This window comes from Pavona decussata, unplaced genomic scaffold (assembly GCF_977016875.1).
Source record: "Pavona decussata unplaced genomic scaffold, jaPavDecu1.1 SCAFFOLD_602, whole genome shotgun sequence".
NCBI classification, from domain to species: Eukaryota; Metazoa; Cnidaria; class Anthozoa; order Scleractinia; family Agariciidae; genus Pavona; species Pavona decussata.
Window position 1 is genome coordinate 1,429,656 of NW_028145860.1, and position 13,356 is coordinate 1,443,011.

Consider the following 13,356-nt stretch of genomic DNA (forward strand, 5'->3'; position numbering starts at 1 on the left):
ACCAAAAAAATCTTAAAGTGCCAGCCATTTTTGCATAGGGTCTATAAAACAAATATGAAGCTTATCATCCTTTCTCTCCCCCTCTTAATCTCACATTGCTTCACTCCACCCAGGAGTGTATTAATGGCAAACTGTTAGGGAACCTGAGTGACTAAATGCTAGGGAAGTAACGTGTTGATGGGCTAGTATCACATCCAGAGGTAGTGGTGATACTCTTAATCACTTCATAATGCATATCCCTGTGATGGACTAGCATCCCATCCAAGGGGGAGTAGTAATACTCCTAATCACTTCATGCTGGGTATCCTGTGATGGACTAGCATCCCATCCAGGGGGAGTAGTAACACTCCTAGTCACTTCATGCTGGGTATCCTGTGATGGACTAGCATCCCATCCAGGGGGGAGTAGTAATACTCCTAGTCACTTCATGCTGGATATCCTGTGATGGACTGGCATCCCATCCAGGGGGAGTAGTAATACTCCTAGTCACTTCATGCTGGGTATCCTGTAATGGACTGGCATCCCATTCAGGGGGGAGTAGTAACACTCCTAGTCTCTTCATGCTGGGTATCCTGTAATGGACTGGCATCCCATTCAGGGGGGAGTAATAACACTCCTAGTCTCTTCATGCTGGGTATCCTGTGATGGACTGGCATCCTGTCCAGGGGGAGTAGTAATACTCCTAGTCACTTCATGCTGGGTATCCTGTGATGGACTGGCATCCTGTCCAGGGGGAGTAGTAACACTCCTAGTCACTTCATGCTGGGTATCCTGTGATGGACTGGCATCCTGTCCAGGGGGAGTAGTAATACTCCTAGTCACTTCATGCTGGGTATCCTTTGATGGACCAGGGGGAGTAGTAATACTCCTAGGCACTTCATGCTGGGTATCCTGTAATGGACTGGCATCCCATCCAGGGGGAGTAGTAACACTCCTAGTCACTTCATGCCTGGTATGATGTCATGGACTGGCATCCCATCCAGTGGGGAGTAGTAATACTTATAGTCACTTCATGCTAGGTATCCTGTGATGGGCTAGCATCCCATCCAGGGGGGAGTAGTAATACTCCTAGTCACTTCATGCTGGTTATCCTGTGATGGGCTAGCATCCCATCCAGTGGGGAGTAGTAATACTCCTAGTCACTTCATGCTGCGTATCCTGTGATGGACTAGCATCCCATCCAGGGGGGAGTAGTAATACTCCTAGTAACTTCATGCTGGGTATCCTGTGATGGACTAGCCTCCTATCTAGTGGGGAGTAGTAATACTCCTAGTCACTTCATGCTGGGTATCCTGTGATGGACTAGCATCCCATCCAAGGGGGAGTAGTAATACTCCTAGTCACTTCATGCTGGGTATCCTGTGATGGACTAGCATCCCATCTAGGGGGGAGTAGTAATACTCCTAGTCACTTCATGCTGGGTATCCTGTGATGAACTAGCATCCCATCCAGTGGGGAGTAGTAATACCCTTAGTCACTTCATGCTAGGTATCCTGTGATGGACTAGCATCCCATCCAGTGGGGAGTAGTAATACTCCTAGTCACTTCATGCTGCGTATCCTGTGATGGACTAGCATCCCATCCAGGGGGGAGTAGTAATACTCCTAGTAACTTCATGCTGGGTATCCTGTGATGGACTAGCCTCCTATCTAGTGGGGAGTAGTAATACTCCTAGTCACTTCATGCTGGGTATCCTGTGATGGACTAGCATCCCATCCAAGGGGGAGTAGTAATACTCCTAGTCACTTCATGCTGGGTATCCTGTGATGGACTACCATCCCATCTAGGGGGGAGTAGTAATACTCCTAGTCACTTCATGCTGGGTATCCTGTGATGGACTAGCATCCCATCCAGTGGGGAGATAGTAATACCCCTAGTCATTCCATGCTGGGTATCCTGTGATGGACTAGCATCCCATCCAGGGGGGAGTAGCAATACTCCCAGTCTCTTTGCGCTGGGTATCCTGTGATGGACTAGCATCCCATCCAGGGGGGAGTAGTAATACTCCTAGTCACTTCATGCTGGGTATCCTGTGATGGATTAGCATCCCATCCAGGGGGGGAGTAGTAATACTCCTAGTCACTTCATGCTGGGTATCCTGTGATGGACTAGCATCCCATCCAGGGGGGAGTAGTAATACTCCCAGTCACTTCATGTTGGGTATCCTGTGATGGACTAGCATCCCATCCAGGGAGAAGTAGCAATACTCCCAGTCACTTCGTGCTGGGTATCCTGTGATGGACTAGCATCCCATCCAGGGGGGAGTAGCAATATCCCTAGTCACTTCATGCTTGGTATCCTGTCATTCCACTTCTTTCCCAGGAATCACTTACCTGATAACATCACATTTTCTGTTCCTATCAGGAGCTGGTTGCCGATTGTAAAACCGGTACGGAAGGTTCATGCAATAAAGAAGCTAAGCGCAGCACCAATCAGGACCTCTTCCCCTCACCAGCAGAGGGCAAAAAGTACTTTGTCAAGGCAGAACTTAACAAGAATGTTACAGAAGTTGACACAGTCTTCAGTTTTGAGTGGGACCGTTCTCCTTTTACAGCAACAAAGGTAAGTTCATGGGTCAGTGTTTTGTTAAAGTTATTGATGAAATAGTATCATAGTGGATTACTCTTCTTGGAAAGTCATATCTTTGAGTGTCTTACTATCTGGCACTTGTTCGAGGGTAGCGATTTTAACAGCCAAATGACTTCAGACCACCAAAAAAATATGTGAACAAGCTTGGAACACCCTCAGGCTTTCCTTCATCATATTTTCTCCTTACATTTTGTGCAAAATCTCTGCTAATTTGGACCACAATCCTAATCTGGAGGAGCCTTTTAAAGCAAGCTCTTTTCTCGCCAAAATAAAAACATACGATCTATACATTAAATGGGAAGTATCATGGGGCTTTTGGTATCTTTTGTTAAAAATGATGAAATAAGACCTTCAACCATCTGCCAAATAATTCTAGAATGACGAGAGGAAAGATATCAACTCAATTCTTGAAAGGAACAACTCGTGATCTGTTCTAGCGCATTTTGGAAACAAAAATGCGAGAACTTGAAAAACATTAGCCTAACATTTTTCAAGTTTCAATCCATACCGGCTTACTCTGTCTCTAATGTATTTAATTACACTTGATATAATCAGATGGTGAGGTAGGGCTGCCAGTGTGTTTTCTGCTATTTGGCAGGGGTTTGAAGTAGGGTGGCACCTATAAGAGAGTATCTGGGCAGAAAATTACACTTGAGTTCAGTAGGCAGGTACTGACTCTTGTGTATCCTGGTACTGGTACCTAGGTCCCGCCTTCTAATGAGACCCCTGATTTGGTATAAAATTTTTTCTCTCCACCCTTGCTGGGACTTGAACTTGCGAATACTTTGACAGAGTGAAACCTTAAGGTCTGGGGTGGGTGACCAACACACACACAAAAAAATAGATAAGTAGTTGGTATTAGTAGAAGCAGAGTGTCATGCTATGTGAAGGCCGCTTAATAGTCTCACTGCTTGATTGTTTGTTTCCTAGCCTTTAACCAGACAATACCTCCAACCATACGCCACCTCAGATTGTTCTGTTTACAAGTCTTGTCTTGCATGCATGACGGATGCAGCCTGTGGGTGGTGTGTGACTACATGTATGTCACGTAATACTCAAGCTTGTCTTGACAGTGATGGAAATCAGAAGAATCTTATATTGAATGCATCAGAATGCACTGTTTGTTCAGACCACATGGACTGCTCTTCTTGTAATCAGGTACTATGGTTACATGGGAATATTATTTTTGGTTGTAGGTTAAACTGTCGAGTACTACTTAGAAGTTATTATTTTCAATTTAACTCTTGAAAAAGGTTTGTTTTCTTTCTGAAAACAGCAGATCAGAGTCTTAAATTCATACATTTGGCCGCAATTGAACAAAAACAACCTTTCAAATGATGATTTGCTTTGATGTCACACAGGTAGGGATGAGTGGGTCCCCTCCTTCATGATATACGCGCCGATAATGGATTTGATTGGGCCGTTTTTGTTGAAGACAATCAGAGCAATAGATCCCTTCTAGGAGAGAGCAGAATTTAATCCAGGTTAAATGAATAAACCAAATGATGATTTGACGTCACACAGGAAGGGATGAGTGGGACCCTCCCTCATGATATAGGTGCCGGAAATGGATTTTCATTGGGCTGTTTTTATTGAAGACAATTAGGATAATAGATCCTTTCTAGGAGAGAGCAGAGTTTAATGCATAAATTAGTGTGCAGATTTGAAGCTACAACGAAGGAAAAAAAAAAAAAAAGATGCCTGACTGAACACTTGACATGGGATGCCCGCAGTATCTTCTTCTTCTTCTGTTTATCTAGCTTGTCCACATGATCAGATACAATTTTTTTTGTAATCTTTCATCATTTCACAAACACTCAATCATGGCATAGCGAAAGATTTATGAGGTTTGTCCATGTTGTTGTCGACTGCAGGCACGCTCGTGGCTGACCAGACCGATGTGGGAGAGACAGGGCCACGAGCAACAATGAAAAACTCTCACCAGCCTCCTTAATTAATAAATAATTTGTTTGTTGTGTTTCCAGGATACTTCCTGTGTCTGGGGTGCACAAATCGTAAAATTTGCAAGTCAGCTTGGCTGTTATCGTCGAGGAGTATTGTTGCAGAAATTAATTGAGAACTGCAACGGCCCCTGCTTAAGGTGAGAATCACTTGCTTTGAACTCATCACAGAGGTGCAAGTTATTGAAGTCTGCTTGAAATATTGTGTGGGTGACTTCTCTTTCTTTTTTGTTCCTCATTTGTTCAAACCAGCTTTGTTCTAATGTGTAGGCAGAGAGGGGAGGGAAAGGCAAAGATAATGGGGAACTTAAGGGGGGATTTCACCTAAATTTGAATAAAATTTAAAGAGGTTTTAAGAAGGGATAGAAGAAAGAAAATGATTTTTGGAACACCAACAGACAGTTGATACCCACAGAAGAGCACCCCAGGTTGCTAGTGGACTAACTTGGTGTCTGTCTATTAATTATTAACTACAAATTCTAATTTTAAAACTTCACCAAATCTTCAATATTTCTTATTTCTCTTAATTTTACCAATCCTTCTAGAAAAACTATCTCCCCCCTGAAATATACCCAAAAATCGCCCAAAAATTCACAAAACATCCCACAACACAGATTCACAGTATGATTGTAGAGTTTTTGGATTGCTTGAAATGTGAACGAGATATTTCCATTCAAGCATGGTGGAAAAATGGTGTTTAGGTGAAATCCCCCCTTAAGCAGTGATGACGAGAGTGCTAACAACAAAATCACTTGAAAATATAAACTTGTCTCATTTGTCATGAGCTATTTGTCTATTATTTCAACTTGCATAACTTGTAGTTAGTGAGCAATGTGAGCAAAGTATCAGGCAGGAACTATATTCATAGGAAACATATTAGTTACATTAAGCAGCACTACAATGAGGAAGCCTTCTTCTTTAAGCCCTCTTGCCATTTTTTCTGTAATTCTTTTTTCTTCTGCTCGTAAATAAATAGAAATAAAATAAATGAAAGAATGAAAAACTCATTGTCTTATGCTCACCTTCTTGTAAAAACCTTTAAAGGGAAAGTATCATGCAAATTTGCTGTCATTTCAAAACCCAAAAATGTTTGTCTGTCAGCAGAAACAACAAAGTAATTTTCAAGTTTGTTATAAATTATCACCCCAGTGCAATAAAACTGTCGATTAGTGCCTCTTGCCAGACACAGAGTAGGTGGGAATGGATTGAAACTTGAAAAATGTTAGGCTAATGTTTTTCAAGTTCTCACATTTTTGTCTCAAAAATGTGCTACAACAGATCACGAGTTGTTCCTTTCAAGAATTGAGTTGATTTCTTTCCTCTCGTCATTCTAGTTAACAAATCGACGGCAGTTTTCTATGGTCTATACTCTTATAGACCATAAAAGGACGTCAAAAAATGTTCAAAACTCAAGTGAAACCACGAGCCGCAGGCGAGTGGTTTCACTGCCAAGTTTTGGACATTTTATGGCGTCATTTTATGGTCTATAAGAGTATAGACCATAGAAAACTGCCGTCGATTTGTGTTTTACAATAACATGGAAAAAGTACGAGTGGAATTGGCTGTTTTTTTTCGTTGAGAAAGCGCGCGCGTTACATCTGACGTCATTTTTATTGTCTGTACTCTTATAGACAATACCTACGAACCTATCAGCGCGCAGGAATTTGGACAGTTATTGTAAAAAATTATTTGGTAGCTTCATCATTTTTAACAATAGAGATCCAAAACCCCATGATACTTTCCCTTTAATTTGGTCATTTCATGTTCTGTTTTGCAAAGGAAGGCAAAGAAATGTACCAAAATACATAATAAAGAGTGATTGTTTTTGCTCATTAAACCTATTGTTTGTAGTGTTCCCATTGGCGTTGCCATTGCTATTGCTAAGTACCCCATTTTACAGTCCTGAAGACGATGCAGGGCTGTCAACTCTCCCGGATAATCCGGGAGTCTCCAGATTTTGAACTGTATCTCCCGGTCTCCAAATTTATGTCTGTAATCTTCAGATTTTTAGGCGTATCTTCTGGTCTCCAGATTTCTCCAGATTTATGTCTGTAATCTCCCGGATAATTGGCGAAGTTTGCCATTTGTCCCAAGCTCGAATCTCTTACAAGGAAATCTTAAATGTTTAGCAGTTTTTTTTTAGTGGTTAATGTACGTTGCCTTCTCCCCCCCCCTCCCCCCCCCCCCCTTCCCGTGAATTTGGCCTTGATGACACTTCTTTACGGCGATTTGCCTGGGAAGTCATGTTCTCCATATTTGAAGATGTGTGAGGTTGACAGCCCTGCGATGTGTCACAAGAATTTGATTAACATTCTTGCTAGTGGATATGAGCTCTTTTTACTTTACAAAACACTTATAACTGGTATACCTCACTTTACAAGCCCTTCACATAGTATGTTTTTGTCTGTTGTAGTCGCAAAACTTGTGACAGTTGTTTAAGTGACACTATCGGGTGTGCTTGGTGTGACAAGACTCAGACCTGTTTTGTATTTGGGACATACACATCACGCTATCCATATGGACAGTGTTCTCACTGGATTGACAGGTGTGTGTTGTCATGATAGTAACTATGGTGTTGTTGATTGCTTTGAAGTGATCAATCATTCTTTTTTCGTATTTCTTTTTAGAAAATGACACTATTGAAACTATACAATGTTTCTAGAAAGTTACATACTTATAAAACACTGCTTTCAACCAATCGGAGATTGTATTTATTTATGCCATTTCCTACTAAGTAATGTGTAACATGCAACCTAAGAAGACTCTTAAGTACTTTTTGTGAAGATCGAATCCTTGAAAGTCTAGCTGCCAGTAAATGACATCAATATTACTCCTGAAACATATTTTGAACTTTTTTAGGAGTTTTTTGGAACTGTAATTTTGTATTTCTTATGCAACTAGGGCACATAGGATGCTGAGTCTGGGAATAATAAAAAAAATCACCTTATTTAAGTGTCAATGTATTAAGCATGGAGCACTAATCAGGGACACTTTCCAGATCTAATTGGGATTTAGAAGTGTTGGTTTTTGAGGAGAGGGGAAAACTGGAGTACCCGGAGAAAAACCTCTCAGAGCAAAGATGAGAACCAACAACAAACTCAACCCACATATGACGCCGAGTCCAGGATTCGAACCCGAGCCACATTGGTGGGAGGCGAGTGCTCTCACTGCTGCCCATCCCTGTTCCCCCTTGGGGGGTGGGGGGTGAGTACTCTCACCACCGCACCATCCTTGCTCCCCTATAGATAGCAATTCCAGGTGGTTGCTTGAGTTCTGTTCAGTTATTTGATTACATTGATTTCATTGCGCATGATGCTTTTATCTGTAGCCATGTGGATCGTCAGTGTTCTAACTGCAGTCAACACACTACTTGTAAAAGCTGCCTGGCAGATGTGAGATGTGGCTGGTGCGGAAATGATTATGATCCTCGGATTGGAAGGTAGGGCAAGAAATTCATGGTAAAGTACCATATAGTCACCCACGTAACCCTAACCCTAACCCTAATCCTAACCTTCCATATAGTCACCCTTACCTTACCATGAATTATAAGGTAGTCACAGGAAGTGGTTACTGTTCTAACTTTATGCATGGCTCAGTGGTCACGGGGCCTAACTGGCCACAGAGATTGAAATGGTCAAGGTTGTATTTGGTTAGTAGCTCTAAAACCTTCAACAGAGATGAATAGTTGGTCAAGATTGTCATTGAAAACCTTCAGGTAGAATTACTGGCAGTTTTATGGAATTTTATTTACAGAGTTCCCACTTGTTTTGAAATGTTTGAGACCTTGAGTTCCAAGAAATTGCAATTCCTTTGCTTTTCAAGAGTCTCCCGTTTTGTAAATAAATGTACGTCAACCATGAAACAGCTATTTAGAACAGAAGATTCATATTTGAGGCTCGGATAACTCCTGAGGATCTGCATAAGTAGATTTCTTTCCCTTTCAGGAACTAACTAGAACCTGGCTTAATTTAATTTGTTGTAGCTACTGCGCATGCGCTAGTAGCTACTATGTTATCGGTTTGATGGATAGAGTTGATTTTACCGTTTGATGGATAGAGTAGATTTTACCACAGGCTAACCACCCTCTGTTTGTGTGGTGTAATGAATGTTTGCAACTTGAGACTTGAGACTCTAGTACCGGCCGAACTAGAGCCGGCAACACTGTTGAACAGTAAACGCGCCAGAGAAGGGTTTCTACGGCTCGGAATGGCAAAAAAACACCACGCGTGATTAAATCAACATTTCCTTTCCTTGAAACGTTTTTTCAACATAAAGGTAAAAGGCGTCTTTAAATATCTCTACTCAGTAAAAATTTCAACCGATCGTGTCGCGTGAATATAAAGTATCGAGTTGCAAACAGTCATTACACGACACAAACAGAGGGTGGTCCGCTTGTGATTTTACAAGCATGCCGAAGCGGCTTTCGGAGACCTTGGGATTACGATCGATTTTCTTGGCGCACGATAACGCCGGTAGTAAATTTGATAAGCGTCCAATTTCGATAGACTTTACAGGTTATACAAACAAACTTATTGTTTAGAGCTTTTCTTACTTTGAATCTGGTAGTATGTCTTTTTGTCTCAAATACAAATACTAGTGTAATTACTACCACAAACAAACTCAGCAGATGGGGTAAACAGATGCTTATTCAAATGTGATACTACTGAAGAGACAACACCCTAAACCCGGGTGAGGTGGGTGGGTTGCTCTTGCTTTCACAAATGATAACACAGGAATGAATGATCTTTGACACGCACGACATCTAAAGGTCTTATCTGAAGACACGCATTACAGAGATATCCATTACGGAAACTAAAAAGTAATGTAGAACCCTTTTAACATATCTATTAAAAGAAAACCAGACACCAGTTACACAAGAGTTATATCTTGATGAGAAAACAATGCTTCATGTTTATGTTATTGTTAGCCGCATCTACGGCAGTTACACAGTCAAGGAGTTATATCTTGATGAGAAAACAATGCCTCATGTTTATATTATTGTTAGCGGCATCTACATCAGATTATTTTTGTACCTCATGAACAGCAAATCAGATGCCACTTACACAAGGACTTTTATCTCTTGATGAGAAAACAATGCCTCGTGTTTATGTCATTGTTAGCTCCATCTGAGCGTTCTGAGAAAATCAAAATCTGGAGACTTCCGGATTATCCGGGAGAGTTGACAGCTCTGCAGTTAACCATTGCATTAGCTTGAAAAATCATGCATCCTTTGTTAACAGCAACAATTTATTTACAAATTCAGATGATATAATGGGCTTGTCCCGCAAATAGCCACAAAGCTAGTCAAGGCAGGACAAGACAAGCACGAGAACATAATGGAAAAAAATTACAATATATTATAAACATGCTGGAAAATGGAAAAACTTAACTTTACATAATAACGCAGATTTAGATAAGGCTATGCAACAAAATTAAAGTTAATTATATGTATTTTTTTATTATCATTAATATTACAATAGAAAGGAGATGAAGAGGGAAAAGGAGAATCAGATTATACTAGCAAAGAGAAAGACATGGATGATCAGTTTTTTGTTCCTAAAAGAATGCAATTCTGTTGAAAACCATATTCTGCTATCAGGAACAGAATGAATGGAATACTATTCTGTTTATTCCAAAAACAGAATAGGTCCCAAAGAACATTTTATTTAATTATATCCTATTCTGTGTATTCCTGTTCTGGAATAGTGCCAAATGAATGTGTTCTAAGTGACTTATTTTCTCAAGGAAATATTACATCAGATTTTAATTCAAATTATAAGTCTTAAAATTTGTAGTTTATAACAATACTATTTACAAGGCTAAAAAGTTAAAAAGATATTAAAAATCAAACGTTTTCGACTAATCAAGTCATCCTCAGGGTGAAAACACCGTCTGCTACATGCATATTTTATATGCTTTAGGTGATAGTCGCTACGTAAGAATGGACTTGTTTGTTCAGACTGGGGCTCCATTGTTGGATCATGAAGCCTTCAATGATTCTGTATTTGTGAAAAGATTGGGCCGTACAAAGTATTCGCCAACTAAAAGAATGGGTCTGATTCTCGCGTAGGTGACAGACAGGTTCAGAGTCATTAAAGGGGTTCGAATGTTCATCGACTCGCACCTCCACATTTCTCCTGGTTTCCCCGATGTAATCAACACAGCAAGAACAGTCGCCTTTGTAGACCACATGTGATCTGTGAGTGTTTTTGTCCTTAAGGTTGAAAAGACTTTTGATTTGTCTTGTTTGCCAGAGGATGATGAAAATATGTTTGAAACCTGTGAAATTGTAGTTTTTTCTTGGTGAGTGTTCAGTAACAGGCTACTGATTTATGTAAGTATAGTGTACCTGCCAATCCTCTTCATCCAAGGTGTGGCCTAAGGCTACAGGTTAGGAGAAACATCTGTGACTTAACTCAATTTCTTCTGGCTCTTTTTTTAGATGTTTTGCTGGGGATTTCAACTCGCCTTACAGTGGACAGTGCCCAACCATATTTCCAACAAATGGAAGGTTTGTCTCTCACAAAATCCACCCCTTTTTTCTTTATAAACCCATCACTGCCTGCAAGTTGTACCAGTTGGGGCGTAAGTTTTTACGTGACAAGCTTTCTTTGACCAGCAACTTCTGCATCAAGAATACATGTACCTAAAATGAGGAAGATTTGATGAGAATCAAATTTGAGTTAAAGGGGAAAACCCCCAAAAATGTTTCTAGAATTATATTTTTGGTAGTTTTGGTCTAATTTCCCAAGATCACAGTCACAACTTGCATTCTTGATATTTTATTTACTCCAAAGTGCATTATTTTTGGTCAGACATTTAGAAATTTAAGTGTTAAATCAGTGAAGGTAGCCGTATCTTGTGTGCCCAGGGATATAAATAATAATCCTCGGTTGGAAGGCTTCTTAATAATAATTATTATTGCTATGTTTTGGTGCTGTTTATTATGCTGTACAAAGTGATTCTAACTTTTGAGTCTGTTGATGAAATCCTAAAGTGTGACCATTCAAATAAAAGCTACTGAGCAGTACTTTCCTGTGGTGCTGTTTATTATGCTGTACAAGGTGATTCTCACTTTTGAGTCTATTGATGAAATCCTAAAGTGTGACCATTCAGTTAAAGCTACTGAGCAGTACTTCCCTGTGGTGCTGTTTATTGTGCAGCTGTACAAGGTGGATCTAACTTTTGATGTTGATGCTCTGTTGATGAAATCCTGAAGTGTGACCATTCAAACAAACTTTACCAGTGAGCATCTTGTTATAACTATGGTGCTGTTTGATTGTTTTGCAAATTTTGTCAGACAAATGATTTTGATAACAAATCTTTCCTTGTTTGAGCATCGTACTGAAGTGAGATGTAAGGTGTTTGCATGCTCTGGTTTTGTATTTATTGTGTTATTTTCCTTTTGCAGCTCTGTATGGTCATATGCAGCATGTCCAGATATAGATGAATGTAAGCTGGGTATTGCCCAGTGCCACCATAATGCAACCTGTGTCAACCTACCAGGCTCATTTAACTGCATTTGTAACAGAGGCTTCACTGGAGATGGCAAAGTGGTGTGCAACAAAACGTAAGTCTGCATGGAAAACCCGGAAACAGGCCATTTGCAAACATTTTTTTTAAGTACAGTTGAGCCTTCTGTAAGCCAAATCTATGTCTTGATTTTTATGTACAAAACCCCAAAATGTTGTAAGAAGTAATAAATTATTATTGTAATGTGCAGTTGAGGAAAATATCCATATTTCCCCCGCCCCCCACCATGGAAAGCATTTGAACTGTCAGCTCTCAAATCTGTTTACAGTGGCCCAATTACCTTATCAGCTCAGTCAATAAAACCAATTATTAAAAACTACATCATTGTATAATGCAATTCGAGGGATTTGATTGGCTTAGCGACCATGGTATATGAGCAGTTATACCATGGCCGAGAAATGGCGACCATTAAATTGCCTTCTGGTCGTTCTTGCACTGCGAAATCAGTAAGATCTAGCAATATTTCTCGGTTGTTTTTAATAAAAAAATTATTCCACTTGCGCTTGCTGGATATGAGATGATTATAGCCAACTCGGCGCTACGCGCGTCGTTGGCTATCTATCATCTCATATCCAACGCGCGCTCGTGGAATAATTGTTAATTAGTACATACCACACAAGTGAATAGTACTTTTCGCGCACGCTGATTGGCTAGCTCGGAGGTGATTAGCCAAGTACTATTCACCTCCGACCAGCCGAGGAGAAACAAGATGGCTTCCCATTTCGCCACGGTTACTTAAGGAGAAATTATTTCGTTAAACGAGGCAGCTGTTAAAAAAAATATACATGAATGGCAACAAAGTTTGGTTTGACGGCATTAAATGGTAAGTTATTTAATCTTTTCAATCTCACATTCTAAGGCGACAAAGGAATCAAAATGCAATCCCTTGTTTATGAAAACTGCCAAGCACTAAAATTACAATGAAAACAATGAAACATCTAATATTTTTCAGCATGATTTCAACAACAAGATGAGTTTCACAGAAAAATTAAAGAAATGTCACCGCAGGAACTAAACACGTGTTTCCAAAAGTTTTATTTGTCTGCAAGAAAGCGAGACGGAACTTTCTACAATAAGAATCGCTTACTGCGTGGCACACAAGATTCTAAAATTTCATACCATTTGTCGGTATATTGTCAGAAATAATTTTTAGTTATTCAGCTTGTGTGGTATATTCTAAAACAATAATTTCCCCTCAGTGTCGGTGAAAGTGATGGATATTTAACTCGGATCCATCACTATTCACCTCCACTTCATTTTGAAACTTTTTTTA

At 40.1% G+C, this 13,356-nt stretch overlaps 1 protein-coding gene and 1 long non-coding RNA gene across 5 annotated transcripts in view; both read left to right on the forward strand.

Annotated features, from left to right (window-relative positions):
- LOC146449283 (multiple epidermal growth factor-like domains protein 8) overlaps positions 1-13,356 on the forward strand; it is a 53,007-nt gene that overhangs the window by 14,763 nt on the left and 24,888 nt on the right. For all 4 annotated transcript variants that reach the window (XM_085101105.1, XM_085101106.1, XM_085101107.1 and 1 more), the window contains exons 9-15: positions 2,365-2,562; positions 3,520-3,747; positions 4,575-4,690; positions 6,964-7,095; positions 7,879-7,989; positions 10,993-11,061; positions 11,962-12,120. In XM_085101105.1, the coding sequence (XP_084957231.1) occupies positions 2,365-2,562; positions 3,520-3,747; positions 4,575-4,690; positions 6,964-7,095; positions 7,879-7,989; positions 10,993-11,061; positions 11,962-12,120 (1,013 nt within the window). The remainder of the gene's footprint in view (positions 1-2,364; positions 2,563-3,519; positions 3,748-4,574; positions 4,691-6,963; positions 7,096-7,878; positions 7,990-10,992; positions 11,062-11,961; positions 12,121-13,356) is intronic.
- LOC146449284 (uncharacterized) lies at positions 848-2,330 on the forward strand. The gene is made up of 3 exons (XR_014860556.1): positions 848-952; positions 1,020-1,853; positions 2,057-2,330. It is a non-coding gene; the product is annotated as an uncharacterized LOC146449284 (long non-coding RNA).